This window comes from Astyanax mexicanus, chromosome 9, assembly GCF_023375975.1.
Source record: "Astyanax mexicanus isolate ESR-SI-001 chromosome 9, AstMex3_surface, whole genome shotgun sequence".
Lineage (NCBI taxonomy): Eukaryota > Metazoa > Chordata > Actinopteri > Characiformes > Acestrorhamphidae > Astyanax > Astyanax mexicanus.
The window spans coordinates 32,760,321-32,778,741 of record NC_064416.1 but is presented as its reverse complement, the minus strand read 5'-3'; the positions used below and the strand labels follow the sequence as shown (position 1 = coordinate 32,778,741).

Here is an 18,421-nt window from a genome sequence, read left to right as displayed (position 1 = left end):
CTTGCAAATACAGATTTAAAGCTTAATTTGAGGCTTGCCCATACTGATTTAGGGCTTAATTTGAGGCTTGCAGATATTGACTTTACATGATTTGAAACTTGCACATTCTGACTCAGGGCTTGACTTGAGAATTTATATTATATTTCTATGTCACATCAGTCACTTTCATAATCAATGTCATTGCATGCATCTATCCATCCATCCATCCATCCATCCATCCATCGCTTAATTTGAAACTTTTCCATACTAACTTTGGGCTTGACCTAAGACTTTCCCGTCCTGACTTGGGACTTGACTTGAAACTTGGTGTGCAGGAATTACTCAACAATTGAGTAACTTAACCAATTTCCCACCAAAACATGATTCCACTGATTATTATATGTAAAATATATCTGTACTGTTTTCAGGTATGTTAAATCTGCATGTGAAGTTAGCTAAAGGGAGATATGTCATATTCAAATTAAAAAAAGAAAATGTAGAAAATGTTTTTTTTCTGTCACATACACATAATGCAAACTCTTTCTATTCACAATTTTACAACTGATGCTCTCAAACAGATTAAGAGGCAAGAAATTCAACTAATTAACTTTAATTAAGTTCAGCACAGCTGTTAACTGAAAGCCTGAATTCCAGGTGACTCTACCTCTAAAGCTGACTGAGAAAATATGTTCAGATATTTTTTGGACGATTTTAGTATTAATCTAAAATGCAGATTTGTTTTTAAATATTGAAAAAAAAACATTGAATTTAAGGTGTGTTGACTGGTACTGTATGCATTTAAAAAATGGAAATTTGAGTATGTAATGTTTTCACCCCTTGCTATTAAAAGGTTCTGCTACAATCAGTTACCTTCAGACATCACACAATCAATGCCAGGGGGTGAATACTTTTGCATGGTACAGTATTTAATACCAGAATTTGTATGTGCATCAACAAACAAATTCTTACATATCAATTTTTGCCATTTTTCTCTACCTGAATCTGTGAATCTGTGACTTCAACATGTTTTTTTATATCCATTTATCACTGTGCTTTACTTGCTCTAAGTAATCTTTTATTGTGAGTAATGATAATATGCCATTACAATGCTTTGGTGTAAACAGTAAATATAACAATCTCCATTAATTAATATTTTACAGATAAGACAGAAAAATCTGTCAGTTTATAATAAATCCTCCTCCTTCAAGTTCATCAAGTTCTCAATGTCTACGGGTGAGGTCACGTCCTGTTTCATGCTCCGCTGTTTTTCGGTCAGGGGGAGGTTTTTGTCGGGACTGGACAGCTGAAGCCAGCGCTGCAAAAAATGACTTCAGTTAATTAAGATACTTTTGTGTTATACACTTTTAAACATCACAAGACAAATAAAAGGGCAACACTTAATCAACAGAACACGAGAGGGAGTGCGTTATCACGAATAACATCACGGCTGTGATTCGGTCGTAGGCACGAGCAGAAGGCGATGTTATTCGTGATAACACATGACCTCGAGTGTTCTATTGCTTTTATACAACAGTTTTTTTTTACAAAATGAATAAAGAAAATAAATCAAAGAACTTTAAGAAATTCAGTTTAAATATACTTTAATATGGACTGAGCCTTCCGCCAAAAAGTAGTTCCACAACAACTGTAACAGAACTGAAACTTAACTACAAAACTGTGTATGGTTCAGGCAGACTAACACCACGAAAGTTAGCTTGAAATCAAAATTGGGAATAAGCGAAGATGGTAACGTTAGGATCGTGAAATAGCGCTGATACTCTCTCCTGCTCCGTGGAGTCGTCTTCAGGTGAACGCTGTGCATTTTTGTTGGTTTTAGCTAGCCGGCTGGACTGTGGTTAGGTTAGCGTAGCTTGCTTTAGCTCAGCATTAGCTTAGCCTAGCCTGGCTGGTTAGCGTTCTGGCTGTCAGACGGCAGTAACCGAGCGATTTTCTTTCCCTTTTTTTTCACAAAAGACGAGCCAGCGCTGCAAGCTGCGGGCGAGCGTGCCACGGCTGAGCACTAGCCTATGCTAAGCTAACACATCTGCGGGTGTCCTGTGTGTATACGCCGTTACTCGGCAACGCGTCGGCGGAGTGATACAAGTTTAGTGTGAGAAGGCCGTGATGTTATCACATATATCAGCACGGCCAGAACACTTCTTAACCAATCAGATTGTGAGGTCGGAACTAACTGTTGTATAATTTATAATAGTGTAGTGTCTGTTCTGTTAAATGCTAATCATAAAAACTTTGTTAGACTAATCCATAAATTGCTCAATGACCTTAGTTTTCCTCCCTATTCAAAATGTACACTTATCAAAAACAGTGTTTATTTGAAGTGTCAGCAACACAAAACCCAACTAATGTAATGTACAGTTTCATGTTTTATGTCATCTTATGACAGTGGTTATGAATACAGGACATAAGGAGAAATCAGCTTTTTTGTCACTGTTTTTGCCTCCCATCCACTAGAATTAAAAAAAAAAAAACACTGCTGAAATGTAACACAACATGTTTCTGTCTGAATCTCAAATACCTCCTTACACCACATCAGTTTCAATTTTGTTAACGAAAACTATGACGAAAAAAATGTTCAGGAAGAAAACAAAATGAGAATTAAATAAAAAGAACTACCTGTACTTGAAAACAAGAACTATGGCTATTATGTTTGCTTACAACTAACATAACCCTAATTAGGAATACACACCTTCAAGCACACCTGCCTGCATGCTGCGAAAATGATGTATTGGTGCCATCTACTGGCCACCAGGGTAGAGTGGATTATGTGTTTAGGTATTCTCCATATCCATAACATTTTTCTAAAGTAATGCTATTAAATATAATTTATCCTGCTTTTGTATTTTTTTATTATTTATTCTTTTGGAGTATCTGTCTGTACTGTCCAGGGAAGGCTTTCCACTAGATTTTAAAGCATTGTCTTGTGGACATTGTCTTGTGCACTCTGTGGAACAACATTTAGTCCCTAACTCATCCCAAAAGCACCATAATCCCAGAGAACACAGTTCCACACCTGGCATTAGGCAGCATGGTGGTAATAAATTCATGTTTATCTGGTTTAGAGAGTCTGATTTTTTTTTCCAGAATGGAATATATTTTTATTTTTTAATTATAAAACTCTATTCAAAATGCTGTGTGTAATCCTAGAGTAGGCTTAATCCCAGTCTGAGAAACTGGCCTTACATATAAAAGGAGTATTTTAGGTCAATAAAGAACAAACAGCAACATCTACACTGGCAGGAACACCATGTAAAGTCATGTAAAATTATTATTATTATTATTATTATTATTATTATTATTATTATTATTATTATTATTATTATTATCTCATCGTTCTCACCTGTTTGAGGGTCCCTTTTGTTGTCCCCAGTCGGCCCAGTGCCCAGGCAGGCACCAGCACAATGGAGGACAGAGACATCAGCCGACCAAACCCATACGCCCAGTCTGGGTACACATACCCGCGGTTGTACGTTAAGGGCTGCAGCTCCACCAGGTAATATATGAATGTGACCTCAGAAAGGAGAGAGAGAGTAACGAAAGAACAGAAGAAGAACAGGAGTTAGACTCAGAAAGCTCTATAAAACTACAGTAAGTAAAGCAGACTGGTTTATTCAGGTTCTAATCTGTAATTATAATGTGTTTAATCTCTTGAACTCTCTGAAACATCCAGTACAGTCTGTCTTATTTACTCTCTGTTATAACTTACAGACAACTCAGTCCGTTTAACTGCATTGCTTGTATTTACTGACTAGTAATCCTTACAATGAATAAAGATCACAAATACAGTGTTTTAGAGCCACTGTTAGAAATTAAATACAAAAATAGTAAGGAGACTAAAAAGGGTTAATGTTGTAATATTTTGAAAATAAGGCATAGTACATTGAGAATAAAGTTGTGATATTTTAAGAGAAATGTCATGTTTTTTCTAAAAAGTTGTAATATTTTGAAAATGAAGTCGAAATATTTTTTAAATATAAAAAATAAAGTTATAATATTTTAAGAATAAAGTTCTTATATATTGAAAATAAAGTTGTAATATTTTAAAAATAAAATTGTAATCTTTTGAGAATAAAGTTGGAATATATTGAACATAACGTTGGAATATATCAAGATTAAAATTTTAATATTTTAAGAAAAAATTCTAATTTACTAAAAATAAAGTTGTAATATTTCAAGAATAAAGTTGTAATATTTTGAGAATACATTTGTAATATTTTGAAAATGAAGTTGTATTTCAAAGAATGAAGTTTTAATATTTTTATGAAAAAGTTATAATATTTCGAAAAATAAAGTTGTAATATTTTGAAAATAAAGTTGTAATATTTCAAAGAATAAAGTCTTAATATTTTTAGTTATATATTTTGTTTACTAGTCTTTTTTATAATCTTGATGAAGGCCTGAGTGCCAAAACGCATTGGTCATTTTTTGTATTTCTAATAAATCTGAAATTCTCCAGTGAACAAGTGCTGATGTTTTTAAATATTTTTTTAAATACTAGTCTGCCATTTTTTAACAGTGGTCCTAAAATACTGTTGCACATGAAGCATTAGGATTAATTCTAAAAGTAAATAACTGTTATTAGTTATTTCCTTGAACCCTAAGATTATTATCAGCTATTATTGTTAATGCAAAAATAATTGTATGTTATCTTGTTTGGCATATTTTGAGTCCCACAAGGTTCTGTCTCAGTGCCTATAAAAATAAGAATCATAATAAAGTGTATATCATTATATATTTCTAGGAATGATGAAACGTACAGGGTCTAAGGGGTTAAAAGTTCACAAATGAAAGAGAAAGTGTAAAAAATCTCACCAGGGACGCAAGAGGGGTGAGATACTTCCAGCACAGCCTAAAGACTACATTGGGGTATGACCCGGTCATATCTTGAATGATGTTGCACAGTCGGTTTGCCCCTGTGGAAGAAAAGCCAACATTACTATGAAGAAAGAATCAAGAAAATATGGTATAAATATGGTATTTTAAAGATATATATATAACTATGCAAAATTGTACCCACCAAAGACCCATCCAATGGTTAGTGACTGAAATATGGACAGGAACAGAAGGCAGGCTCCACTACAGGCGTAGTAATCATACAGCTGAAACCAGTACATCCCTCCCTACAAGACAAAATACTGACTCATAAACAGATAAATATTTTATATGTATTTTATTTTTTTAGAAGCAGATTGCAAAATAACTAAAATAATAAAATTACCATTTTTTATTCATTTTAAATATTATTGTATTAAAACTTTATGATATTATTACATAATTTGACATGATCTCTGACCTCTGTGACCATGATGATTTGGGTTAGGTAGCAGATGATACAGAAGAGGAGAAGGAAGATCTCTCTGCGTCTGGCCCCACGGAGCACTCGAGGAAACACGTCCGTTACTGAAGTAACAATTCCTTCTATTGCAGTAAACTGACAACAAATAGGAAACAATCACATGATTAGCTTCTGGAAAGTCTACTGAGGTTAAAGTTATGGTTAGGTGTAGATTACTGATGTTACAATTTAGGGTTATGTTTATGTGTAGGTTACTGAGGTTGGGGTTAGGTACAGGTTCCTAAGGGTGTAGGTTACTGAGGTTAGGTTTAGGTACAGGTTCCTAAGGGTGTAGGTTACTGATGTAAGGGTTAAGTAAAGGGTTCCTGAGGGTGTAGGTTTCTGAGCTTAGTTTAAGGTCTAGATGTTGGGGTTGCTAAAGTTAGGTTTAGATTACTGAAGTTAGGGTTAAGTTTAGGTTGCTAAGTTAAAGTTTGGGGTTATTTCAAGTTGTACGTTACTGAAAGTGTAGGTTGTAGGGTAAGATTTGGATGAAATCTACTAAAGTTGGGGTTAGATTTAGATGAATGATGATTAGATAAACTTAGTTAGCTACCTTCCATCACCACCCTCCAGCAAGAGCTGCTGAATTAGAAGTCCCTAATAATGTCTCTTAAAATGTGTCTTAAAACCTGGTTTGCCTCATGTATGAAAATAGACCAGAAAATAGACATTTATTGATAGTGCGCCTTGGTGCTCCTTATAATGTAAAAAATACGCTAGGTTTAGTATTTGATTAAAATTAGAGAAGGACCAAATAATATATTTTTATTCCTAAACCAAGCAAAACTCTACATTTAGCCGAAGTACATAAACTGAATACTTTTTTTACACTGCCGAAATTTCCAAACAGAGCACCTCAACCCTCACTGGTTGCAATTTGATTTGATTGCATTTTTGTCATTGTTTAGGTTAAAATCGTCTTTTCACTTTGGCCAATCATTGAAAACATCAACATGTATGTGTGTGTTTGTGTCTTTACCTGTGTGTCCACGCACAAGAGAATGACCATAATAAAGAAGCACACTGCCCACAGCTGAGGTAGGGGTATCATCGCCACTGCCTGTGGGTAAGCTATAAAAGCTAGGCCAGGTCCTGCGAAAGACAGAAGACAGAATCGGTCCATGGTATCTTTTATCAATATTCAGTTTAACCTTTGCTCATCTTTTTTTTTTTGCTCTATTGTTGAACACTACATAGTACAGTACCTGACTCTGCCACCTCTGCTATAGGTTTGCCATGTTCATGAGCCATGAAACCCAAAACCGAGAACACGGCAAACCCTGCCACCACACTGGTACAGCTGTTCAGCAGACACAGCATGAAGCAATCCCTGAAACCACAGATATTCACACTGGTTTAAAAAGCGCTGCTCTTAGGAACATTTTTTACACATGTAATTTGTTTCTCTGGTCCGAATCAGTTGATGAGTTTGTTAGCTTAGAGTGTTTTTTTCCCTTGGTTTGGTTTCTTTTCACACAGGGGCAAACCTAAATGCATTAAAAAATAGCTATAGTAATTATCTGGACAATCAATCAGGTTAAACTGCACCTGAACAGCAGCTTAGCTCCAATATGAAGAATACATTTGATAGCTGGATAGGATCAAAACTGGAGCACATTCTCACCACAAAGCATAACACCCTTACAGTATGACATGGGTAGTAACTGTTACCGAGCAATCTAGCAGGACTGACCTGTAGCAGTTGTTATTGTAGGTGTTGTAGCTTCCCAACACAGTCAGCATTCCCACACATGTACTGTAAGAGAAGAAGACTTGAGCACATGCCTCCATCCACACCTACACAAGAGCCACAAGGAAAAATAAGAGATGCCGTCCGACCCCAAAAAAACCTTCAGTTATTTAAACTCAGTACACTTTACCTGTGGATCCAGCAGTTTCTCAGGATCAGGATAGAGGTAGAACACAACTCCCTCCAAGGCTCCAGGAAGAGTCAGCCCTCGAACCAGCAACACCAGCAGCATCACATAGGGAAAGGTAGCTGTGAAATACACCACCTAAGAAAAAGGTAAAATGCATGGATGTTTCATTTTCTTGCATTCTATAGAAAATGAAGATAAAATCGTCAAATTTTGTCTAATTATCCTTTTACTCACATTCAATTTCCTTCAGTCAAACAGTTTCAATCATATTAGTCGTGCTTCTATACAAGTTATACCAGCTCAAACACACATACTGTACCTTGCCAGTGGACTTGACTCCTTTCCAGATGCAAAAATAACAAATAATCCACACTGCTGTTAAACACAGGAGAACCTCCCAGTGGACCTTCCCCGTCTCTTCAATACCATTAGAGATAGACAGGACTCTGTGCCTACAGAAAAAAAGAATCAACAATGAGTTAATAAAATGTAATGTGTAGATTTAACCAATAAAAGGAGGAGACCAAACATTTAAGGCCTTTTTGTTTAGCACATTTTAAATGTGACCAATATATGATGTGAATTATTTGCAAAAGGAAAACTTTATATTTAGGTTGAACTTGTTCATTGGTCTGGCTTAGTGCAGTCACATGACTGACAATACTAGCTAATGGATTAGCAACTACTGTAATCTTATTAATTATATGGTCAAATACTATTAATAGTGGTAGATTTTTTTGTGTAGATCATTTTGTGGTGGGTTAAGATGGCCACAAATTGCAAAAGAATGGGAACATCATGTGTTGGTCAATGCAAATTACTGTAAACTAATAATTTTGCACATATAATTTATTAAAGATTGCCTATAGAGTGCTCTGTCAGCTACTTATTGACAGCTACTTATTGACACACTGTTTCTATATTAGCCATAGCTCTATAGTTTATGCTCATAACATTTTTATATTCAGAAATTAGTACCTGTTACATTAGCTATAGCTTATTTCATTACATTATTTCTCTGTACTGTTGTTTTGTTCTGTTATTTGTTTGTTGTTTGTTATTTGTTTGTACTGAGCGGGTCAACCCGAGTAGGAGGGGTTCCTCTGACTGAGTCTTGTTTCCTTCCAAGGTTTCTTCCTCTTAAAGGGAGTTTTTCCTTGCCACTGTGTCACCATAAAAAATGGCATCTCTGTGGTGCTGTTGTAAAAGCGCTATATAAATAAAATTAAATTGAATTAAATTGAAACGAAGCACAAAATACAGATTTCTTGGTTTAAATTTGGACACAAGTATTTGAATAACTTGACCAGTGAGTTTTTGCTTATTTTGAGTTAAAATGACTTAAAATTAGATTAGCCTTAAGATTATTAGTCCTAAAATAAGCAACATAATCATACATGTACACTATGCTCAGTGAAACAAAACATTTGATCTGAGAAAATAAATATTTTTATTGCCTTGAAATAAGTTAATTTCACTAATTTTCTAATTTGCTAATATTTTGTTTTTTGAAGAGTATTGCAACAGAATTGAAAAAAACATATATTTTGTTTTATTGTTATTACAAATTGTACTGCAACCAAAAATCAGCAAAATTGATCATATCTAGTCCCTGTTTAATTAAATGCCAACAAAGAGCACATGCATGGTCTCCCTGCTGTAAAAAAACATCCTGTCCAGCTCAAGAGTATAATGGTTCATCTGGTCTACAAGCATAATAAAACTGACCATGCTAGAAAAAAAAATGACCAAGCATGACTCAGCATGACCACAATAGCCTGACGGCTCTGGGAATAAAAGATCTCCTCAGTCTTTCCATTAAGCAGCTCTGCGACAGCAGTCTGCCATATTCAAAAATCTGGTCTTGAGCTGGAGTTTTCAGATCAAGCTAAGCTCACATTTTAATGAATATTCCAATTCAGACAACACTTACTCCCAGAATTCAGTGGCAGCAGATGTTGAGTTGGAATGCTGTGTCCCGTTTAGAGTCAGGTTCCTTCCAGCAACATTGCAGTCATCTGAAGAAGAGCAAAATCACACATAACCAAACACTGCCATCCATACTGTCAGTACTGCTCTCACATGTTCCTTTTATTGTGCTGAATCCTGAATCATCCAGGTAGAATAAGATGACTAAAGCAATTCATATAATATTGTAGATACCAGTGGTGTGCAGTGAGGCCCTTCTAACCCTTCAGAGAAGAGGTGACAATAAGTGCATGTAAATAATTACATCATTCTTTAATCAGAAAATATATATTAAAGTTATTGTAAACTATAAGCATATATTTTATAAATTAACTAAAATAAAAACAAGCAACTAATTAAAAGCATTAGTCTCTTTGTTTTTCAGTTGCTACAAGACTCTTATCTGACTGAAAGCTGTTCTAGCCAATCAAAGCTTTTTAAAATGGCTTCTGACCCCTTGTGTCTGCTTGTGGACCTTTCTCCTGATTTTGAGAGGGGTGTAGTAATGAGTCTAGTAGCAAAGTCATTGGACAATCGAACCAATCAGATTCATGATTTTCACTCCGGGGCGGGGCCATGGCTGTCTAATCCCTTCTCAGCGCTGTGCTGAAGGGACTACGCATTGGGTAGTGTAAAATGGGGCACATGCTGGATTAGTTAAACAGTTCGCTAATTATCATGGAATTGCATGACTGCAAATAAGACAGATATTGAGTCATATCATATAAAAAGCTGTTCTTCAATGTGAAACTAATCCACAATAATAGGCGGCCTGATTGGTGCATTTTTTAAAGTTTTGGCAGCCCTGTATACTCTACTGTACTGTACTGTACTGTACTGTATACTCTGGTGGTTTGTAGTTGTATTTGTGGGCTCATAACGTGTATTAAGTTCATATAATTCAGTCAATACGTCAATATGTAGTTATTGTAATTTTTGTCGCTTGGCCGGGGGAGGGGGTGTTGCAGAAGGGGTACCCACTATATTTACTGCATGCCACTGGTAGATACATAACAGTATTTAACTATACAACAAAGAAAATACTGTAGTGTCTCAGATAATAGTGGCTGGGAACATTAATTAGTGTTTCCACACCAGTTTAGAATTCTGAAATCAGATTCCTTACATCCTGCAGCAGAATGAGAGTAACAGATTCCCTTCAGATTCCTTTTATTTTTGTTTATTTATTTATGTAGCGAGTGGGATCTATAGCGCCTGATGTTGTAAGATTTATAATCTTTTTTTTTTACTTGCTGTAACTTTTGTGAAGGAGAGTAACGTAATTTTAATTCTCTGTATGTCGTGTACATATGCAGTATTGACAATAAAACTATTTGACTTAAAATAAAACCCAAATCTAAAACTGAATGCTGTTCATTGTTTGAATAATTAATGTATCAGGACACATTTCGACAATAAAACACACCTGCCAATCACATGTTTCAATACCTTTGTTTACACAAAAACGAGTGGGTTCAGACAGAATGTGCTATCTTCTGAAATGTGTATCGAATCCTGATGTAAATACCTGGAAATAAAAGCTGAAATGTTGATCTTTTGTCTCATTTTAATCTTTTAATGTCAAACTGAAAAGTTTTTTTGTTAACAGCAGAAATAAAGGGATTGACCTCACTGATCCAGATGGTGGTGCACTTCTTTATCTTTATGTACTAAACGGTGTGGAAGTGTGTAGTTCGTCATGCAGCCTTTGTGTCTTGTAAGAGGCATGTATGGAAAACCTGTCACATGACACTACAGTATTTATACCTAAACGCAGTATCGTACAACCCACAACCCAAACAAAAGGCTTGTGTCTTAAGATGTTTAGTCAATAGAAGTGTGTAGCAGCCTTAATATGTTGGACTGTGTTTCCTACCCGTGTTCCAGGGGTTATTGCAGCTCGCCCAGGGCAGCTCTGAGCTGAAGGAGAAGGTCAGGTAGAACAGAGCCCAGGCCAGGATCATCATGTAGCACATGCCGTAGAGCTGAATCAGCTGACCTGCATACCCGATACCTGAAAGAGGAGTTTATAGACTGTCAGACTGTTCTGTAGCGTACACCAATTTGCCTAAACACTATTTCTGCTGTGTTTCTACACTCACTGTCCTTCCTATCAGCTCCACTGATCATATAGAATATTTTGTAGTTCTATAATTACAGACTGCAGTCCTGTATCTCCGGTTTCTCTGCTTGCTGTATTATTGTGCTTCTTTCACCTCTTTCCTTAATAGTCAGGAGCCTTAAGGAGTTCTACCACAGAGCAGCTATTATTATTTGGGTGGTGAGTCATTCGTTTTCAGCACTGCATTTACACTAATTGGCCTGATGGTGGTGTATGAGGTGTTAGTGTGTGTTGCCAGTGTTGCCAATTTAGCGACTTTGTAAAAAGCTAAATATGTAGCTAGCTACCTCATCATTGAACAATTTGTCTATAATAGGTTTGAAAATAAAGAAAACTTCAGAAAAAAAACTATAATAACAGTTCCGGCTAACTGCTGCTCTTTAACAGTTCCGGCTAACTTCACATTTAACAATAGGGGCAAAAAAAAAAAAAAATACGCAAAAATGAAGTTATTTTGAGAAGTGACTGCCTAAGCAACTGATGTTCATTTGTTAGAGTTAATTTGTAACATTTCTAACATATTTAGGGTGATTTTTACTTACTTTTTTCTCTCCCACAACGTTAATCCTTTACAGCTTCAAAAATATGCATTATGCAAATTAGGCGATGACGTCATTTAGTGGCTTCTAGTGATTTTTAGATTAGCCAATAACTACTTTCCTTACTGAGGAATTGGCAACACTGTGTGTTGCAGTGGTACGAGTGAATCAGATGCAGCAGTGCTGCTGGAGTTTTTAAACGTCTCAGTGCCTATACAGGACTGAGAATAGTCAAACAACCAGAAATATCCAGCCAATAGTGTCCTGTGGGCAGCGTCCTGTGACCACTGATGGAGGGTGACCAACACAAACTGCTATAGGTAGGAGTGTGTAATAGAGTGGAGGACAGTAAGTGAACACAGTGTTTAAAAAAGTCTGATCCACTTATACCACCTGCACAACACACACTTACACCTCATTAGTGTAACTGCAGTGCTGAAAATGAATGACCCACCATCCAATTAATAATAGCAGCACTGTGGTGGTCTATCATGTAGGTTCCCGACCACTGAAAATCAGGGTGAAAGATGAATAATAATGTCTACAGGAGAGATACAGGACTGCAGTCTGTAATTATAGAACTACTGTACTCCTAGAAGTAGAACTGCTTCCATGTGATCAGTGGAGCTGATATAATGGACAATGAGGGTACATACAAAAAGGTATTTGGTGTTTTTGAAGTGACCAATCAGTATCATAGGCATCACCCAAATACCTTATATTTAACTTTTTGTATTTTTTTTTTGGTAACTGCATGTTAGCAGTTGTCCTATGAACTGTGTCTAAATGTCACAATGAATGGACCAATAGAAATGCTCATAATTGGCTTAGAAATATATTTTTGCATTGATTCCATAGAAAATTAAGAGCAGAAATCTGTGTGTTGTTTTGACACATCAGTGACATTGTTACAGCTGAAAGACTTTCAGTTAGGAAGTCAGGCTGGTGGTTTTGACCTTTGTGCGGTCTCTGTAAGTTAAACCGTTTCTATGTTATGAACCCAAATGTAAAATAAGGGTTCGTACTTCTAGAGAATAGTGTACAAAGCTACAGTTCAGTATTTTAAATTAATTCAAATTATATTTTTAAACAAGACCTAATTTATTAACATGGTCCTTGTTAATAATTTGATTTCTCATTTCTGTGTAAAATATTGTATTTCAAGCCTGGTTGTCACTCATCATTTAACACAATGTAAATGTGTGAGATCTGCCCAGACAGAATTATATCCAAAAGTGAAAGATGGCAAAATGGAGGGGTTTTTGCGTGAGCACAATATATATATATACATATACACACACTTATCTTACCATATCCTATCATAAATAAACACACTGTGGGTTATCCCCAGTGTTTACACTGGGTCATGAGCCATGACATACCGTCAGCTGCTTCCTCACTCACTTCCTATTGGCTATTTGCCTATTGGAACACTGTCTGTTATTGGTTGAAAGGGCAAAAGCTGACATGCCACCGTCATTTTATGTTTTAGCGCTAATGTTATGCCACGACTACTCTGGGATGTCCTTATTTTTGGAATGACTAACTGGGAAGGTCATTAACTATTTAAAGTAAAAAAAAAAGGTCATAAAATCATCTGTCCTAAATTGTCCACCTTGACGTTTTCAGCCTTATTCTCAAATAAACCTTTAAGAACTTGGCCATTAATCTTTCATCTATACCCAGGTGGCCACCAACATTAACAGATGTTTATTTCAGGTTAAATGTTGGTAATGACGTCAGATAACAAAAAGTTGACTATTAGTTCTATTAGAATATAAAGAACTGTTTGTCATGTGAAATCACAGCTCAATTCCAAATACGGCCTCAGGAATTTCTTATAAGGAGAAAAAGGCTCAGTATCAATATAGTGTGCCGATTGTGTGACATCATCCTTGTTTACATTTGATGCAAACACTGTGTTAACAATATATTTTCAGGATTTACTTTGTAACACATTATTACACACACAGTAACAGTTACAATTTTGCACACAGATTCTCATTCAATATTTTTTTATTTCTTTATTAAATTTCATTTCTTCATTGTATATTAATATTAAAGACATCCAAACAACTAATTGACATACATGGGATTACATAGTAAACTGTAAAAAAGTGTTTGTCCTCCACAATCCCCTGACCTAAACCTGATCTTATAAGATGGTGATTTGGAATAAGCTGAAGCATCACAGCATGAAGGAAAAGCAGCAACTATTGCTCAGCACCTCCAGAAACTCCTTCAAGACTCTGAGAAAACAATTCCAGGTGACTCATGGAGACACAGAGAATAAAATACCAAGAGTGTGCAGATCTGTCCTCAAAGCTGAATGTGCTACTTAGAAAAATCCAATGTATAAAACATGTTTCGGTTTGTTTAACACTTTTTTAAAATAAAAAAATAATTTAAAAAAATTACATTGTATGAGAAGAGGTATGTCCAACCTTTACACTGGTTCTGTATGAAGGAATATATATTGCTGCTTTGAACAACTTTTCTTACATTTTATACAGTTTTCTTTGGAGTTAGGGGGTTGGAGAATTGGGGGATGACCAATGTTTTTCCTGGATGAGTTAAATATTTATTTTAAGAGGTTAAATATCCATCCTTAAAAGTAAGTTTTTTTATAGGTTTTAATTCAGACATGTCAATTTTTCATTTAGTTATTAAACAAAATATTAAGTTTCCTGTCATCATGGAAAGCCCCCCGCTCCTTTAAGAAAGTGATTTTTGACATAACTTCTTATTTTCCGGGGACTGAAGACACTTGTTGCAAATTCAGCAATTAATAATTTGTATTTCACTTAATGTTTAAGGTAAAGTTTAAGCTGTCTGTGGTGGTAAAATTGCACAGCAATTAAAATCATTTTAGAAAATCTAACCCTATCTTTGAAACAAAACAACGTCATCATGAACAATTCAACATGTCTGCAACTCAACCAATAAAACTGTCCATTGTCCACTCTGGCACACACATTACGATAAGAGGGTTGACGCATGCACGCAAGTATTAGCACTCTGATAATGAGCCAATCATTAGTGGTATCACATGCCTGAACCACTCACTGCTCACAAGCATGGATACATGCCCCGCCCACCACACACCGTTCCACTCCCACTGTTTACTGCAGGTAGTTTTACAGTTACACAGAAGGTAAGTTTTGTTGCCAGTACAGCACTGGGTCCTGGTATCAATATTGATTACTACAACACACATGATCCCATTACAGGTTTCTTTTTCTAAGAATCTGGACAATACAGTAAAACATAATTAGCTAAAAGTAACAGATTGCTCAATGTTGGTTTCGGCTTGCTGACATTTTTTTTTTTAAATATCTTTATAAATAAGCTAAGAATGTTTAAATGAATAAACATATATCAACTATTTTTACATTTTAGGAGAGTCATATATTTTTTTAATACCTTCATGAAAACATACATACGTACATACATATATCCATATATAGAGAGAGTATGTACACATATCTAAATAAAGCACATTTAAATTGTGTAAACAATAACTGAACTTTCCCATAACAGAGAAGGGGTTGAAACAGTATTGTCGCTGTTCAATAAAAAAACATGTATTTTAAATTTTTGTTCACTACATGATTTGAAGAAACTGCTCCTTACAATATGTCAAAATGTATTAATTCTCCTAAATGACTTGAAATAAAGTTAGATTAACTTCCATTGAAAGTTAAAAAGGTTTTATCTCTCTCTTCTATAAAGTTGCTGTTTTGGAGATGTATTTTATTGGAAAGTGACTGTTGGTTGGAAGGCATCAGTTAAACCTTCTATCATATAAGTTTTCTCTCTCTCTCTCAAAAAAAAATCCAGATTTATTTGATCTGATTACTATGAGCTTTAATAATAATATCCAATAATATCCACACTGGGCATCTAAACACACAGAAATAATTTAATTGTATTAAATTATGGGTATAATAAATAAATTTTATTTACTTTTGCCACATTTGTTACTTTTTCAGTAACGTTATCACAAATCATCAGAACAATGTTTCTCGCCACACCCCCACATGCATGTTTGTAAAGTACAGAGGGTGTGTGTTGTTGATGAAGGTGAATCCAGGCTAGAAATAGTGGAAAGTTCTTCAAAAGGAGACTTCTGTTACTAGAGCAATATCTCCTTCAGCAGTTTTTAAGATATTGGCGTTGTTCCAGCTCCAGATAATTCAGTCTGATTTTGATATTTGTGATTTTTTTTCCCCACTTTTGTGTGCAGATGGTGGAAATTCTCTAGTAACACTTGATCAATAATAGGTCAACAGAATCTGTGCTGATGTAGTGACTCCAGTAAACTGTTCACATAAAATGTTTATGCAAATGAAGTATTTTCAGTATGCTCTGTCCTTGTACACTTTGTTCTCTGCTTGTCTTATATGGTGTAAAAAGTCACACAAACACACATCATGTCTGATTTTCTCACTAAATCTGATGTTTATCTGAGGCTGTTCACACACTGTTTTAAATGTGACCCATATCTGTGTAACTGACTTATATTTATAAAAGTGCTTCACGCTCAGTTTCATTTTAATCCTTGGTTAAATCATAGTAGCTATGAATGAGTTCAGTCTGCAGCTGAGCTTATCGCTGAGAATTTACACCAAATTGGACAAAAAAAGGATGTGTTATTCAGACAAGGACAAGTTAACAGTTTTTCATTGTTCTTTGCAGTCGTGATCTGTTTTCGCATTAAACTAAATCAATTAGAAACATCTGAAGTCCTACAATCATTTTCCATTCTACTCACAACTTTGTTTAACATGCTTTCTGATATAAAAGTTGCTTGGATTCTAATCTGGCTATTCATACAGAGACTTATTGCTGTAAATTGGATGTATCGGATTTCATTACCACATAATGATGCGTCAATGTGTTTTTTACTTTTTACACTGCCACACAAATGATAAATCTGTGTGACACATGGCATAAAATAAATGGTTTGGGCCACTTTTACTTAAAAAAGTTTTTTTTATTTTACCAAATTGAAAACCTCTGGAATGTAATCAAGAGAAAGATGGAAGATCACAAGCCATTAAACCAAGCTGAAGTGCTTGAATTTTTGCAGCAGGAGTAAAGGCATAAAGTTATTCAAAAGCAGTGTGTATGACTGGTGGAGGAAAACATGCCAAGACGCATGAAAACTGGGATTAAAAACCAGGGTTATTCCACCAATTATTGATTTCTGAACTATAAAAACTTTCTGAATATGAACTTGTTTTCTTTACATTATGTAAGGTGTGAAAGCTCTGCACCTTTTTGTTATTTCAGCCATTTCTCATTTTCTACAACTTAATGCTCTAAGTGACAATATTTTTATTTGAAATTTGGGAGAAATGTTGTCTGTAGTTTATAGAATAAAACAACAAAGTTCATCTTATTCAAACATATACCTATAAATAGCAAAAAGTGGTCTCTTGATTTATTTTTTACAGAGCTGTATACTCTGTACACTCTGACTATCTTAAATGATTCTTTTCACTTGTCACTCTTTATGTATGAGTTTCATTAAAAGTATGAGTCCACTAGCACTTTTCTTCAACGTATTCTGCCGTGGATCTCATTGTACAGTGCACAATGTAAGTGTCTCTATGGGGTTTTTGAATTTTGAATAAAGGAACAATCTCAAAGTCTCAAAGTAGGCAATCATAGTTTAAAGATTTATCATTTTGAATATCCCTATAATTCTAATCTATAGTTCTGTAAATCCACTTGAACAAAGCCAGTCTAATAAATCCATCCATTCAATCTGCATATTCCCCACTGTCTCTTACCTTCTGCCAGTGGACAGATCCGACGCCAGCAGGTGATGCCACCCTCTTGAGTGTATTGCCCCATAGCCGTCTCCAGAAGGAACAGGGGTATTCCACAGGTCACCACAAACACCACATAGGGCACCAGAAACACCCCTGAGAACACACCAGTGCCATTACATTATATATTAATAGTTTTACACCTTAAGAGTTTAGCAGAGCCTAATGATCAGCCATACTGGAAAGAAATGTAAAATGTTAAATGCTTTTATAAATACATTACAAATGGCCAAATATTGCATGTTTTTTTTTCTTATTGTCAATTTTGGCAAAAACATTTCTCCAAAGAAATGTCCAGATAATCCAAAACTAGTTAGAAGTTGACACAGTCTGTATGTATGGTCGTACGCTTTTTAAATAGCATTTATTGACAATTTGTTCAACATACACAGTACACAATAACACATCAACATTATATCTCTGAACATTTCAATCTAATGGGTTACATAAATCTTTTATATTACATCAAAAAGGAAAGGATGCTCAAGGAAACAGAGTGTATGGTCTTACCTCCTCCATTCTTGTAGCAGAGGTAGGGGAACCTCCACACATTGCCCATTCCAACCACATTTCCAGCCACAGCCAGCAGGAACTCAGTTTTACTGGCCCAATGCCCCCTGTCCTCTATTTTTCTCTCCATGTCTTCAGGCAGTGCTTCTCCTTCACAACCTCATGATCTTCTGCTTTAACAGAGAAGTGCTCTGCAGGTTCAGAGAGTCTCAGACTCCGCCCCCTCCTTC

At 35.5% G+C, this 18,421-nt stretch overlaps 1 protein-coding gene across 1 annotated transcript; it reads right to left on the bottom strand.

Annotated features, from left to right (window-relative positions):
• Positions 1-1,065: 1,065 nt before the first annotated feature.
• On the bottom strand, positions 1,066-18,421 carry LOC103027210 (sodium- and chloride-dependent GABA transporter 3-like). Its single transcript, XM_049483625.1, has 14 exons — positions 18,192-18,421; positions 17,643-17,777; positions 11,060-11,197; positions 9,149-9,233; positions 7,535-7,667; positions 7,216-7,350; positions 7,029-7,132; positions 6,541-6,665; positions 6,315-6,427; positions 5,291-5,428; positions 5,015-5,117; positions 4,810-4,910; positions 3,338-3,508; positions 1,066-1,294 (listed from the first exon to the last, which is right to left on the bottom strand). Exons 1-14 carry the CDS (start codon positions 18,319-18,321, stop codon positions 1,163-1,165), a joined length of 1,743 nt encoding a protein of 580 aa, XP_049339582.1. The 5' UTR covers positions 18,322-18,421; the 3' UTR covers positions 1,066-1,162.

What these genes read in the sequence shown, in the direction of transcription:
- LOC103027210 (XM_049483625.1), bottom strand. Translation starts at nt 18,321, where the DNA reads ATGGAGAGAAAAATAGAGGACAGGGGGCATTGGGCCAGTAAAACTGAG. An exon ending in AAATCATCATGGTCACAGAG is followed by an intron (nt 5,118 to 5,290) that starts GTCAGAGATCAT and finishes TTTGTCTTGTAG; the next exon opens with GGAGGGATGTACTGGTTTCA. An exon ending in AACCATTGGATGGGTCTTTG is followed by an intron (nt 4,911 to 5,014) that starts GTGGGTACAATT and finishes TTTCTTCCACAG; the next exon opens with GGGCAAACCGACTGTGCAAC.